At 47.8% G+C, this 16,226-nt stretch overlaps 1 protein-coding gene across 1 annotated transcript in view; it reads left to right on the forward strand.

Moving 5' to 3' along the window:
- Positions 1-9,202: 9,202 nt before the first annotated feature.
- Positions 9,203-16,226, forward strand: part of LOC125467130 (lamin-L(III)-like) — a 57,998-nt gene continuing 50,974 nt past the window's right edge. Inside the window, exon 1 of the mRNA XM_059639235.1 lies at positions 9,203-10,141. Within this exon, the coding sequence (XP_059495218.1) occupies positions 9,774-10,141 (368 nt within the window). The 5' untranslated portion in view covers positions 9,203-9,773. The remainder of the gene's footprint in view (positions 10,142-16,226) is intronic.

The raw sequence follows: 16,226 nt of genomic DNA on the forward strand, positions 1-16,226 counted from the left end.
ATGGTATTTAATCCATTCCAGTTGAGCTCTTTCATCCCTGCATCAACTGGGGACAGAGATTCCATTCTGTAAAGGAACATTTAGAATTTTGTTTTTATTCATTCATGGGGTCTGGACACTGCTGATTGAGTCGGCATTTATTGCCCATTCCTATTTGCCCTTGAGAAGATGGTGGTGAGCTGTCTTTTTGAACCACTGCAGTACAATGTTCTGTAGGTGGACCAACAGATCCATTAGGGAGGGAGTTCCAGGATTTTGAACTGGTGACACTTAAAGAACGGCTAAGCAATTAATTTCCTGGTGTTGCAAAGGTTCAGCTGTCTGAATACTTGTTCTTGCTACACATTTAAAGATGCATGATTCTAGAGTATTAAGCAAGTTCTTCTCAAAATAAACCCACCTGGAAATTTTTTTTTTGCATGTCAAATTCCGTTTAATTACTGAGTTACAGTTAAGTAAACTTTATTGTGTTTGCTTACATTTCATTCTGTCAATCAGCTGTGAGGATGTGAGTTAACCACCCCAGCCTCCAGACTGAGAATTAAGGAAAGAAAAATATGTGTCCCATCATCTTTAAATGGACAGGCCACAAATGTTGACAGCTTGGAATATTTAGCTAAAGGGATTACATCTGGAGTAAGATTCAAAAATACAGCTGTACTTGCTTGACCATAATTAAATGTTCTAATCATTTTCAAACGTATTTATTCTCTTGAAAACCTTCACTCTTCATCTCTCACAAATCATAACCCCTGTTGCTACACCCAATCATCTTTTGATGACGGCCACGCTCAAGAATGGCAAAGGAATGTTGGGACTCTATATTAGTACAACACTTGAGCCTGACCCCATCCAGGTCTGGTTGCAGAGGTTAGAGACAAAGAGCAAGTACATGTAGCCCACATTCAAAGATTAACCAAAGGAGAAGTAACACCTCCACCTGCTCCTTGCAAATTAAATGCACAGTTTAGGTAGAGGTGCACAATGTTCCACATCACTGGTGATTCCTTAGATGCTGAAGTGGGTCTTGTCAGTGTGTAGCCTAGACAAGTATGAGTTTGATAACTCGTAACTAGCAAGTAATATACATGTCACATAAGTGTCAGGCAAATCCATCTCCAATAAGAGAGAATTTAATCATTGTCCCTTTATATTCAATGATATTACCTTTACTGTGTACCCCACTGTCAACTTCCTGTGAATTAGCAATCACCAGAAACTGAACTGCACCAGTCATACAATACTGTGGTTTCAAGAGCAGTTCAGAGGCTAGAAATTCCCCTGCAAGTAACCCAGCTCCTGTCTCCACAAAACCTGCCCATCATCTGAGACATGAGTCTGGAGGGTGATGGAATATTCTACACTTCCTTGAATGAGTTCAGCTCCAACAACAGTAAAGCAGTTTAGCACAATCCAGGTTATTTATCACGTGATTTCCAAAAGCAGAATAACAGCTAATGGTGGATGTACTCTTCTGAGGCAAGTACAGGCTGTTTAGCAGGATTAGTGTGCCACCCAACTTACGCTGAAAACCCATCAGTCTTGAAGTGTGGTTGACTATGGTACTGGCTACATGTATGCATGCTCAGGACTGAAAGGCAAAAACAATTTGTACGCATTTGTGCCTTTCTCACGAGAAACGGAGGGGTCATGGAGACTGACAACCACTGCTGAATTTCTCTGATGACGCCCTGACCGGTCTACCTGCTTCGTCTGAGACTCAAAATTGACAATGATTTGTTCCTGCTGCATTTCTATGCCCCTGGTGCTCAACCAATCAGTGTCATTTTCTCAGAGATAATGGGAACTGCAGATGCTGGAGATTCCAAGATAATAAAATGTGAGGCTGGATGAACACAGCAGGCCAAGCAGCATCTCAGGAGCACAAAAGCTGACGTTTCGGGCCTGGACCCTTCATCAGAGAGGGGGATGGGGGGAGGGAACTGGAATAAATAGGGAGAGAGGGGGAGGCGGACCGAAGATGGAGAGTAAAGAAGATAGGTGGAGAGGGTGTAGGTGGGGAGGTAGGGAGGGGATAGGTCAGTCCAGGGAAGACGGACAGGTCAAGGAGGTGGGATGAGGTTAGTAGGTAGCTGGGGGTGCGGCTTGGGGTGGGAGGAAGGGATGGGTGAGAGGAAGAACCGGTTAGGGAGGCAGAGACAGGTTGGACTGGTTTTGGGATGCAGTGGGTGGGGGGGAAGAGCTGGGCTGGTTGTGTGGTGCAGTGGGGGGAGGGGATGAACTGGGCTGGTTTAGGGATGCAGTGGGGGAAGGGGAGATTTTGAAACTGGTGAAGTCCACATTGATACCATATGGCTGCAGGGTTCCCAGGCGGAATATGAGTTGCTGTTCCTGCAACCTTCGGGTGGCATCATTGTGGCAGTGCAGGAGGCCCATGATGGACATGTCATCAAGAGAATGGGAGGGGGAGTGGAAATGGTTTGCGACTGGGAGGTGCAGTTGTTTGTTGCGAACTGAGCGGAGGTGTTCTGCAAAGCGGTCCCCAAGCCTCCGCTTGGTTTCCCCAATGTAGAGAAAGCCGCACCGGGTACAGTGGATGCAGTATATCACATTGGCAGATGTGCAGGTGAACCTCTGCTTAATGTGGAATGTCATCTTGGGGCCTGGGATGGGGGTGAGGGAGGAGGTGTGGGGACAAGTGTAGCATTTCCTGCGGTTGCAGGGGAAGGTGCCGGGTGTGGTGGGGTTGGAGGGCAGTGTGGAGCGAACAAGGGAGTCACGGAGAGAGTGGTCTCTCCGGAAAGCAGACAGGGGTGGGGATGGAAAAATGTCTTGGGTGGTGGGGTCGGATTGTAAATGGCGGAAGTGTCGGAGGATAATGCGTTGTATCCGGAGGTTGGTAGGGTGGTGTGTGAGAACAGTTCTTTAAGGACCGCAACTTCCCCCCCACGGTGATTGAGAACGCCCTTGACCGCGTCTCCCGCATTTCCCGCGACACATCCCTCACACCCCGCCCCCGCCACAACCGCCCCAAGAGGATCCCCCTCGTTCTCACACACCACCCTACCAACCTCCGGATACAACGCATTATCCTCCGACACTTCCGCCATTTACAATCCGACCCCACCACCCAAGACATTTTTCCATCCCCACCCCTGTCTGCTTTCCGGAGAGACCACTCTTTCCGTGACTCCCTTGTTCGCTCCACACTGCCCTCCAACCCCACCACACCCGGCACCTTCCCCTGCAACCGCAGGAAATGCTACACTTGTCCCCACACCTCCTCCCTCACCCCCATCCCAGGCCCCAAGATGACATTCCACATTAAGCAGAGGTTCACCTGCACATCTGCCAATGTGATATACTGCATCCACTGTACCCGGTGCGGCTTTCTCTACATTGGGGAAACCAAGCGGAGGCTTGGGGACCGCTTTGCAGAACACCTCCGCTCAGTTCGCAACAAACAACTGCACCTCCCAGTCGCAAACCATTTCCACTCCCCCTCCCATTCTCTTGATGACATGTCCATCATGGGCCTCCTGCACTGCCACAATGATGCCACCCGAAGGTTGCAGGAACAGCAACTCATATTCCGCCTGGGAACCCTGCAGCCATATGGTATCAATGTGGACTTCACCAGTTTCAAAATCTCCCCTTCCCCCACTGCATCCCTAAACCAGCCCAGTTCATCCCCTCCCCCCACTGCACCACACAACCAGCCCAGCTCTTCCCCCCCACCCACTGCATCCCAAAACCAGTCCAACCTGTCTCTGCCTCCCTAACCGGTTCTTCCTCTCACCCATCCCTTCCTCCCACCCCAAGCCGCACCCCCAGCTACCTACTAACCTCATCCCACCTCCTTGACCTGTCCGTCTTCCCTGGACTGACCTATCCCCTCCCTACCTCCCCACCTACACCCTCTCCACCTATCTTCTTTACTCTCCATCTTCGGTCCGCCTCCCCCTCTCTCCCTATTTATTCCAGTTCCCTCCCCCCATCCCCCTCTCTGATGAAGGGTCCAGGCCCGAAACGTCAGCTTTTGTGCTCCTGAGATGCTGCTTGGCCTGCTGTGTTCATCCAGCCTCACATTTTATCATTTTCTCATACTATTTAGTGGAATCAGTATCCCTTTATTCAAGTCTGTTTCTTGTATTCTAATGCTGATGGGCACAAGAGAAAATATTAACTCTGACTCCTTTTAGTGATGCTTAACCCTAATTACTGCCCTTATTATCAGATCTTTGAATAACTTTGTTTAATAAAAAACAATCAATCTCAGTTATAGCATGCTCAATATACTTAACATAAACAGATTCTACATGGAATAGAGTTCCAGATTTTCCCTTCCATCCACCTATGAAAAGAAATTCAGAAGATGGGCACCTGCAATGGGTCATCTAGTGTTCTGGGAAAGGACTTGCTTGTTGAACACCACTTGGAGGAAGCACAGAAGATTCTAAGACATAGAACATACTCTGAGTGTGGTTTTCAATGCTCAGCAGCACCACTCCTCATCGACCTGGTCAATTTCTAAAGGACATAGCTGCTAGTCTAGGTCAGTGGTAGGTTATGAGGGAACCAACAAGAGGGAAAAAGACTGTATTTCACCAAGTGCAGTATCAAGAAGCGCTAGCTAAACTACAGTCAATGGGAATCGGGGGTAAACTCTCCACTGGTTGGAAGATGGGTGTCATTTTGGAGGTGTGATAATGCTGTGGCTTTAAGAAGTGTATTTTGTTCTGGTTTCTTGTAAGGGATAGATTGAACAAGAAATGCAAACTGTCTGAGATAACGTAACAGCTTGTGAAGCTGTGGGCTTTTTTAAAAAGTTGGAACTATAGAATAGTCTGGATGGATGTGGCCATCACAGGTCTCACAGACCAGGATTTCTAGATCTTTTTTCTTTGGCTTTTAGGTTCAGCAGAAGCTGCTGGAGTTTTAAGAAGTAGAAGCTATCTTTTCCCCTATCTCGATTATAGCTCGAAGCTGGCATTTCCCTTCATAGTGCAGACATTGCATGTGAGAAAATTTGATTTCTGAATTTGCCTTTTTGCCCAAGGGGTGTATCTGTGGGATGTTACTATATTGGAATAGTTCATTAGTAATAGTTACTGTATCTATTATTCAATTAAATCTTTCCAATAGAGTTGTTATTTAAGATCATCTTTCTTTTATTATATTTTAACTATAGTGTTTTGCTTAACACTGAGTACATTGACCAGTCAAATTGCATCTGGAACATAGCATATTACATTTCCCTTTAAAATAAGAAAAAGAAAATATGATAACAAAATGTTAGGTCCTAGGCTATCTTTCTTAAAATATTTGAGAGGGTCTGGTCTGGTCCATAACAGAGGTCAGTCATCTCAGCTCCAGGATCTCTCTGCAGAGTTTCTTGGGGTAGTGTTCTAGACACAACCGACTTCAGATGTTTCATCAATGGCCTTCCCTCCATCATAAGATCAGAAATAGTGGTATTTGCTGATGATTGTGCAGTGTTCAGCATCGTTCACAACTCCGCAGATACTGAAACAGACTGTGTCCAAATACAATGTGAGCTGGAAAATTTTCAGGCTCAGGCTGATAGGTGCATTCTTGCTCACAAGTGCTAGGCAGTAACCATTTCCAACATGAGAGAATCTAACCATTAGCTCTTGACATTCGATGATAGTTACCATCAACTAAATCCCCCAGTCAACATCCTGGTATTACCATTGACAAGCTGCACACCATCCTTAGAAATATATTGCCAATCATTCAGTGTCATTTGGTCAAAATCTTGCAACACCCTTCCAAACAGCTTTGTTGGTCCACCTACAGCACATGAACTGTAGTGGTTCAAGAGGGCGACTTGTCACCACCACATCCACAGCTGAAGATGAGTAATAAGTGCAGGTCCAGCCAACAACATCCACATCCCATGAGTGATAAAAGAAAAGGAGTGTAGCAATGATAAGAGCCAGACGACCAGTTGTGTATAGTTCAAGGGTGGCCACTTCACCAGCAATGAGGTAAGATGAAGGTGTAGCCTTTCATGAACTAACATGGGATTAAACCCACGCTATCAGTTTGATTGTGCACCACACTTGAGTTATAAAGCAAACTGAGTTAAGCAATTCCTTCGTAAGATAATAAAATGTGAGGCTGGATGAACACAGCAGGCCAGGCAGCATCTCAGGAGCACAAAAGCTGACGTTTCGGGCCTAGACCCTTCATCAGAGAGGGGGATGGGGGGAGGGAACTGGAATAAATAGGGAGAGAGGGGGAGGCGGACCGAAGATGGAGAGTAAAGAAGATAGGTGGAGAGAGTGTAGGTGGGGAGGTAGGGAGGGGATAGGTCAGTCCAGGGAAGACGGACAGGTCAAGGAGGTGGGATGAGGTTAGTAGGTAGCAGGGGGTGCGGCTTGGGGTGGGAGGAAGGGATGGGTGAGAGGAAGAACCGGTTAGGGAGGCAGAGACAGGTTGGACTGGTTTTGGGATGCAGTGTGTCGGGGGGAAGAGCTGGGCTGGTTGTGTGGTGCAGTGGGGGGAGGGGATGAACTGGGCTGGTTTAGGGATGCAGTAGGGGAAGGGGAGATTTTGAAACTGGTGAAGTCCACATTGATACCATATGGCTGCAGGGTTCCCAGGCGGAATATGAGTTGCTGTTCCTGCAACCTTCGGGTGGCATCATTGTGGCAGTGCAGGAGGCCCATGATGGACATGTCATCAAGAGAATGGGAGGGGGAGTGGAAATGGTTTGCGACTGGGAGGTGCAGTTGTTTGTTGCGAACTGAGCGGAGGTGTTCTGCAAAGTCCGCTCAGTTCGCAACAACTGCATCCACTGTACCCGGTGCGGCTTCCTCTACATTGGGGAAACCAAGCGGAGGCTTGGGGACCGCTTTGCAGAACACCTCCGCTCAGTTCGCAACAACTGCATCCACTGTACCCGGTGCGGCTTCCTCTACATTGGGGAAACCAAGCGGAGGCTTGGGGACCGCTTTGCAGAACACCTCCGCTCAGTTCGCAACAAACAACTGCACCTCCCAGTCGCAAACCATTTCCACTCCCCCTCCCATTCTCTTGATGACATGTCCATCATGGGCCTCCTGCACTGCCACAATGATGCCACCCGAAGGTTGCAGGAACATATGGTATCAATGTGGACTTCACCAGTTTCAAAATCTCCCCTTCCCCTACTGCATCCCTAAACCAGCCCAGTTCATCCCCTCCCCCCACTGCACCACACAACCAGCCCAGCTCTTCCCCCCCACCCACTGCATCCCAAAACCAGTCCAACCTGTCTCTGCCTCCCTAACCGGTTCTTCCTCTCACCCATCCCTTCCTCCCACCCCAAGCCGCACCCCCCGCTACCTACTAACCTCATCCCACCTCCTTGACCTGTCCGTCTTCCCTGGACTGACCTATCCCCTCCCTACCTCCCCACCTACACTCTCTCCACCTATCTTCTTTACTCTCCATCTTCGGTCCGCCTCCCCCTCTCTCCCTATTTATTCCAGTTCCCTCCCCCCATCCCCCTCTCTGATGAAGGGTCTAGGCCCGAAACGTCAGCTTTTGTGCTCCTGAGATGCTGCTTGGCCTGCTGTGTTCATCCAGCCTCACATTTTATTATTTTGGAATCTCCAGCATCTGCAGTTCCCATTATCTCTAAGCAATTCCTTCACCTCCCTACACCTTCAGATACAGCATTGCTGTTGGATTTATCTCTGATGCCTGATATATTGGTTTCACAGCTTAGTCAGGTTGGTGTCTTATAAAAGATACATCAGCATTGATTAATGTAAAGCCATTCAGCCCATCAAACTCAATAACACGACATTGAAGGTGCCAAAGTTTAATACACATATATGCAAACCGACAGGAAAGGCCTTGCACTAGTGGGAAGTTAATAACTGAAAATACCTGAGCAGTTGGTCATTAATCATTAGGATGTGAATACTGACATAAGTGAAAACTTCAAATGCTGTGATTTTTGATAGGTAAGAACATTGGGAGCTGAAGCTGAAAGTCTGTTTAGACTACAACGTTAAGCAAATACATTTTGCACCAACCCTGCAATTAGAGTGTAAACGAAGCCGGAAATCGGTGTCCGAGCCTGAGGTAACACTGAAAAGAAGCAGAATGAGACTCCTTGAAGAAGAGACTTCCAGCTTCACTTCAGCAAGTTTAAGCTTTCACTCTGGATTTGCATTCGACATTTAACATTTGTACAAAAAGTTTCAGCTTTCCACCTCAGAAGTACACGTGCATCATCAGTCACATTCAATAACTGAAGAAAATCATTTGCTTGGAACTGTGCTGTGGCTGACTTGCTAGCACAGCATTTCAATAAAGAGTCATAGTCGACTAGAAACATTAACTTTGTTTCTCTCTCAAGAGATACTTGACCATTTTCTGCTTTTATTGCAGATTTCTTACATCCACAGCATTTCGTTTTTGATTGTGCTAGCACACTTGCATAAGTGGGAAGGTGGGTTCAAGTCTTACTGCAGTGTTTTCAGTCGTCATAATCATGCCGTTTAGTATGCACCACCTATCCATCGTAATCCCGCTTTTCAGCATTTAGCCCATTGCCACGAATAATATTTCAAGTGTTCATCCACAAAAACAAGGCTGACATTGTCCCAAGCTCGGCCCGAAACGTCAGCTTTTGTGCCCCTGAGATGCTGCTTGGCCTGCTGTGTTCATCCAGCCCCACACTTTGTTCTCTCAGATTCTCCAGCATCAGCAGTTCCCATTATTTCTGATACATTGCCCCAAAGAATCCTGTCTTCTAACCAGTATGTTAAGAGATGCTATCATACACCTCTGGAACAGATGGAACTTGAACACAGGTCTCCTGGCTCAGAGATAGGGACTCTGCCACTGCACCACCAGCGTTGAATAACTCTCACATTGTCAACAAGTTGTCGTCCAGCTGCAGATGTTAACTGAGGCCCTACCTTCCAGCTCAGGTGATGTGAAAAATCGCAGGTCACTATTTGAAAGAAGTGCAGCGGGATTAATATGGAGAACAGATCCTAATCAAGTGATAATTGCATCTTATTTAAGATTTAGAAGCACATTTACAACCTTAAGAGCAAAACAAAAGTTTTTTTTCTGACTGCAACCAAGTGTTTTGCCTAAACTTCCGCGCAGCAAGATAGACGGAGTATCTGTCTATTTAAAGTCCTCTAAAAGTTGTGGGCAGCAGAGGAACTGCAACTGACAGAAAGGATATTATTCCGTTGTGTGGGCTGCGGCGGTGGTGCTCTATTTCTGAGCAAACAGGCCTAGGTTGAAATCCCACCCATTTCTGAGGTGTTTCGTAACATCTCCGGGTTAGGAAAATTTGTGGTTGAATTTTCATAACAGTCTAACTCAGTTGCGCCCTTCTGAAGGAGCCCACGATCGGCTGAACTTGGTAAAACTGTTTGATCCGGGAGAGTGCCGAACGTGACTGGGATGATTCGGAATTTTCCTCCTCTGCCACCAGAAATAGGCAGCCCCGGCCCGAAAGCTTTAAACCGCTGGCAAAAACCTTATGAATCGAAACTTTACAACGTTTACTAAACGGTCTGGGAAAAAAAAGCCCCAGGCTAAATAAAGACCTTTTTAAATAAAGCCATGTGACAAAATATATAACCTACCCACTGACCTCTCACTCCCTTCTCCTTTAGTCTAAGGAAGAAAACTGGTCCTGGTGAGAGATCAGTGCAATGATGGCTTTTGACGGCAGTGCTATGATTTTATTCTTAGCTAGAGTTAAGGATGTTTGAGTGAGGTTTGTTTTGGGGGTGGTACAGCTGACTGGCGACCTCTGGGGAAAGGGAATGGCTCTGAGAGCCTCCAGCCAGCAGCAGCGGCGGCCGGGATCCGCTAAGGGATCGAGCCCCCTGGTTAAGCCGAGCCCGCTGCGCCTGAGCCGGCTGCAGGAGAAGGAGGAGCTGCGGCAGCTCAATGACCGGTTGGCCGCCTACATCGAGCGGATCCGCTGCCTGGAGGGCGAAAACCAGGCGCTGCTGGCCAGGCTGAGCGAGCAGCAGGAGGCACACAGCTCCGGTTACCGCACCAGCCGCTCCCTGTACCAGGCTGAGCTGAGCGGAGCCCGGCAACTGCTGGACCGCACGGCGAACGACAAGGCTCGGCTACAGCTGCAGCTGACCCGGCTCTCTGAGGAGCACCGCCGCTTGCAGGAGAGGTGAGGCCGACAGGGCACCTCCACCCATCACTAACAACACCCACCACACCACCTCCCCATTCCCCCCCCAGCAAAATCTCCCCAACACACCACCTCCCCATTTCCCCCCCCCACCAAAATCTCCCCAACACACCACCTCCCCATTCCCGCCCCAGCAAAATCTCCCCAACACACCACCTCCCCATTCCCGCCCCAGCAAAATCTCCCTAACACACCACCTCCCCATCCACCCCCCAGCAAAATCTCCCCAACACACCACCTCCCCATTTCCCCCCCCCACCAAAATCTCCCCAACACACCACCTCCCCATTCCCGCCCCAGCAAAATCTCCCCCCAGCAAAATCTCCCTAACACACCACCTCCCCATCCACCCCCCAGCAAAATCTCCCCAACACACCACCTCCCCATTCTCCCCTCAGCAAAATCTCCCCAACACACCACCTCCCCATTTCCCCCCCCACCAAAATCTCCCCAACACACCACCTCCCCATTCCCCCCCCACCAAAATCTCCCCACCACACCACCTCCCCATTTCCCCCCCCAGCAAAATCTCCCCAACACACCACCTCCCCATTCACCCCCCACCAAAATCTCCCCAACACACCATCTCCCCATTCCCCCCCCAGCAAAATCTCCCCCCAGCAAAATCTCCCCAACACACCACCTCCCCATTCCCCCCCCAGCAAAATCTCCCCAACACACCACCTCCCCATCCACCCCCCAGCAAAATCTCCCCAACACACCACCTCCCCATTCCCCCCCAGCAAAATCTCCCCCCCAGCAAAATCTCCCCAACACACCACCTCCCTATCCACCCCCCACCAAAATCTCCCCAACACACCACCTCCCCATTCCCCCCCAGCAAAATCTCCCCATCTTCCCCCCCAGCAAAATCTCACCATCCTCCCCCCCCAGCAAAATCTTCCCAACACACCGCCTCCCCATTTCCTCCCCTGAACGCACCGCCTCCCCATTCCCCCCCCCCAGAGCGCACCGCCTCCCCATTCCCCCCCGAGCGCACTTCCTCCCCGTTTCCCCCCCCGAGCGCACCGCCTCCCCGCTCCCCCCCCCCAGAGCGCACCGCCTCCCCGTTCCCCCCCCCCAGAGCGCACCGCCTCCCCGTTCCCCCCCCCCAGAGCGCACTTCCTCCCCGTTCCCCCCCCAGAGCGCACCGCCTCCCCATTCCCCCCCCCAGAGCGCACCGCCTACCCATTCCCCCCCCCAGAGCGCACCGCCTCCCCATTCCCTCCCCCCGAGCGCACTGCCTCCCCATTTCCCCCCTGAGAGCACCCGACATCCCTACTTCGCACCCCCCGAACTCCCCAACCAAAATCTCCCATCCCCCCCGACACACCGCCTCCCAGTTCCCCCACTGATGCTCCACCTCCCCATTCTCCCCAGCACACCATCTCCCGTTCCCCCCTCCTCGGTGCGCCACACCACCCCGTTCCCCCCTCCTCGGCGCGCCACACCACCCCGCCCTCCCTGCCAGCGTCTCCCTAACACCGACGCGCCACCTCCCCGTTCACCCCCCGCCGCCAGCATCTCCCCAACACCCAATGCGCCAGCGTCTCCGCTTCCCCCCCTGCCAGCATCTCCCAACACCCGACACTTCAGCGTCTCCGCTTCCCCCGCCCCCACCAGCGTCTCCGCTTCCCCCCCAACCTCTCCACATCCCCCTCCCCATTGACCAATATTCCGCCGTCATTCTAACCCCTTCCCCGTCATCTCCTCCACCTCCCCAATCCCTTCCATGTCACTCCTCCCCCTGTTGTTGTCTCCCCCTCAGTCACTAACCTGAAACCTGTCAAACCTCAGTCACCGTGACCCATTTCCCACCAGTCTTCGCACTGACATCCCCCCCCACCCCGACCACTTATCCAGTCAGTCACCCACCAAACCTCACACACCCCCACTGTTGATTTGTGGCTCAGTTTCCACGGTCTGTTGCCTTACAGACAAGAATTCTTTTCACCGGTGCTTTTATAGTTTGTAAACAATATAGTCTCTATAAAATTATAAAATTAGAATTATAACTTTATTCTAGGATATGGGTGTCACTGACAAGGCCATATATTGTTGCCCATCTCCCTTTATTGCAAAAATATACATAATTTATGGATCTAGATTAAATTTGTACATAATCTAATAAGTAAACAGAAAATTCAAAAAAGTTCCATCACTGCTTTTGCAACTTGAATAACTTGCTAAGGTCACTTCAGAGGACACTTAAAAGTCAACCACATTGCTATTGGTTTCTAGTCACATGTGGGTAAGACTGGGTATGAATGGCAGAACTTCTTCCCTAAAAGTCTGGATAAGTAGTTTACGATTGATGATAACACAGTGTGAAGCTGGATGAACATCGCAGGCCAAGCAGCGTCAGAGGAGCAGGAAAGTTTGACGTTTCGGGTCAAGACCCTTCTTCGGAAATGTGTTCATCCAGCTTCACACCGTGTTATCTCAGATTCTCCAGCATCAGCAGTTCCTACTATCTCTGTCACGATTGATATTTGCCATGGTCACCATTATTGAGCAAGCCTTCAATTTCAGATTTATTAATTGCATTTAAATTCCACCAGCTAGCATGTTGTCATTGGATTAGCTGGGGCCTTGGGATTACTGGTCTTTTGTCTTTAACTACTGGGTTCTGATTATAAATGGTACGGATTTGATACAAATTATCAATTTATCTGGTGAACGCGACTAGTTGTTGCTGCCATCAGTAGAAGTGGATCTGGGGGTGCTGTTGTGGCAAAGTGGTAGTGTCCCTACCCTTGGAATGGGAGGCCCAGGTTCAAATTCACCCTCTCCAGAGATGTGCGGCGTCCTCTACAAACAGGTTGATTAGAAAAGTAGGTTAATTTTTTTTCAAAAACCATGGAAATGGGATCAGCAGTAAGGTCTCAAAAAGAAGAGAACAATAACCGACTACCCTTCCTAGACATAATGGTAGAACATAAGAACAATCGGCAACTTCAGACTAGCATATACAGGAAGATCACACATATGGACCAGATACTTAACTACTCCTGCAAACCCCCGTAACCAGAGCTACATCAGAACATTATTCAAATGAGCCACAACACACTGCAGCAACCCGGAACTGTGCAAAGCAGAACAGGAGCACTTACGCAGAATTTTTAAAAGAAATGGATATTGAAAAAGCACAATCTGCCATTACCTCCATGACAGACCACAACGAGAAGACACAACACGGCCAGATACACTAGACATCCTACTGTACATCAGAGATGTATCAGACTACTCAGACCCCTGGGTATCAGAGTGGCCCACAAACCAACAACCACCCTGCGACAACTAATGACGAGCGTAAAGGACCCCATACCCACAACCACTAAAACAAACGTAATATACAAAATACCATGCAAGGACTATGAGAAACATTACATCGACCAAACTGGAAGTAAGCTGACAATAAGGATACATGAACAATAATTAGCTGCCAAGAGACATGACCAATTCTCACTCTTCTCAATATACATGGACAAAGAAGGACTCTAATTCGACTGGGACAACGCAGCCATAATAGCACAAGCCGAACAGAAACATGTCTGGGAATTCCTGGAGGCCTGGCATTCTAACCGGAACTCCATCAACAAACACATCAAACTGGACCCAGTATACAAACCACTGAAAAACTCAACTGTAAGTAATGCCAAACACCCCAGAAAATTGTTATTGAGAAATAACAAGTGGGACAGAAGACCGCTTCACTGAAGGTGCACTGACGATGTTACCGAGCAGAGTGATGAAACGTCTGCAACCAAACATACCGGCTAAGTGAGAAAGTCTACAACATCATGCACAACCTGAGCCATAAATCTTCTCAAAGAAAATCTCAAAACTCATAACTACTGAGAAAGAACTTGTAGCCTTAACACCTCATACAGTTCATCTGTAGCTGAACTAATGGTCCAAAGCAACAACAAAAACTATTGAATTGTATGTGCTTTGTTTAGTTTACTTTCTAAATTTCAGAAGAATTATCTAGGGTTACTTGAGCCAATTGAAATGCAGAAAATGAACGCTGTATGTCAATAGGATCACATGTAAGAGTTCGTATAAACATGGTTTGTAGAAAATGCCAACTAGTCAAGAATTTTATATTTTAGTTTGGACTGTTTCCTTACTATCTGTATGGCAGATTTTTGTTTTGAAGAAGTGAGATCTTGAAGCTATTTACCTCCATGTTAAACAGGCTTCTGTGAGTTTCCACTCATTGTTTGTGCTGAGATCAACAAGTCTGTAGGTTCATATTTGGATTATGGTAGATGACACATTTGCTCCCTAAGGGCATTGTGGGTCTACTCTCAGCAGGTGGGCTGCAGCAGTTCAAAAAGGCAGCTCAGCACCACCTTCTCAAGGGCAACTAGGGATAGGCAATAAATTCTGGCCAGCGACACGCAAATACCACAAAAGAACAAAGTGAAAAAATGCTTTGTCCAATTTTTATTCAGTCAAAATAACATGATATTTGAATTAATGTATCTAATATCAATTTGGAGTTATTAATGTTTGTTATAGCTAAAAATGAGCTATGATAAAAGATATTTGAACCACTTTTTTAATTGAAAATTCTTTGCCTCCTGTCATCACAATGGCCTGACAAAATAATAGTCAGTTTGAATGGGTCTACTAAATTCCTCTTTTAAAGTCAGCCTCTCCATTGCTCCCTTCAAGATGGTCTAATGCATTCCTTGCAGAGATTATGGATATTGCCTGTAACCTTTGTTTCTGTAGCACTTAGAGAAGATGGGAAAGGGCCAAAAGTTAATTATTTCATGCCACATAGGATGTCTACAGGCCCTCCCATTTGGGAGACTATTATTTTCTGAACAAATGGCTGCATTCAGTACTTGTAGGGTCTAGTTGTTAATTTTGAAAAAAAACATCAGTCTCCTCTGCCATTGCCTGGGTCACAACCACCTGACTGGTAGGCTCTGTTAGGAGTGTAATTAGCTAGCTGGATACATTTAGAGTGGGGAAACTAGAATTGCCTCAACCACTGGTGAATTAACAGGTCTGAACATTGAGTCATGAAGTGGCTGTGTGACAAGTTCTGGGTTTTCCTTATTGCTTTCTTGCTTAACTTTCTTGGTATACTATCCATTTTGATGTTTGGTTCTAAATATTTTTGAAAAGATCCTATAGTCAAAAATGTGTATTTCTATTCCATTTTATTGTTATTCCAATTTGCATCTTTAAGTCCATTTTATTAAATATCATTTTTAATGAACATAATTTCCATTTTAAAGTTAATTTGATGGAAGCCCCTTCTGATGTATACACTAACTTTGAAAACTACAGGGCTTGGATTTTTGTACCTAGGCAGTTGTGCAAAGCTAACAAATTTCTCTGATCTGTACAGTTACCTTTGGGAGAATATGTTTGAATGGTGGAATCTGAATTCAGTGGAGCAGGGCAGGAAGTGTTGGATGGAGTTGGTGGGGTGGGTTTGGGGGACCCTTTCCCCAGATGTGGAATGAAGATTGAGAGAAATTTGGGAGAATTAGCAATGGAGAGCTTCCTGCTTTTGAGATCATAATGGCCCAGTTTCCAACCAAGAGTTGAATGGCGAGCCAAGATTCTTTAGACTGAGTCGTGAGAGGTATGTTTGTATCTTGCCTCATTGCAGTTTTCTGTTCTCCCACCTGCTTGACAGAAACTAGATGGTGACAGTTCCTAACATTCAAATCCGAGCTGGTGACTCCAGTACGTGGCTTGCACCCTCCGGACTTCCATCAGTAACTAACATCTCAGGGCATGCTCCATGAGTAAAAATCTCACATACAGCCCCATTCAATGAGACCTCAGCAACTCAAGGGAGCCAAATGCCCTCCATCCAACATGTCCAAGGCAAGTAAAACCAACTGCCAAAGATGGCATTGATGCCAGGAGTCCCAAGAGGACCCAGCTGTGGACAGAGCTTCTGCCAATGGCAATTGGGAGAATGTATTAAGGCACTATAGGGGCATGGGGCATACTTAATGATTTTGGGACAATAGTGTAAGAAAACTCGCAAGTGCTCGCAGAAAGGAGCTCTCCATGGCCCCTGCCAAAA

This window comes from Stegostoma tigrinum, chromosome 33 (assembly GCF_030684315.1).
Source record: "Stegostoma tigrinum isolate sSteTig4 chromosome 33, sSteTig4.hap1, whole genome shotgun sequence".
Taxonomy (NCBI): Eukaryota; Metazoa; Chordata; class Chondrichthyes; order Orectolobiformes; family Stegostomatidae; genus Stegostoma; species Stegostoma tigrinum.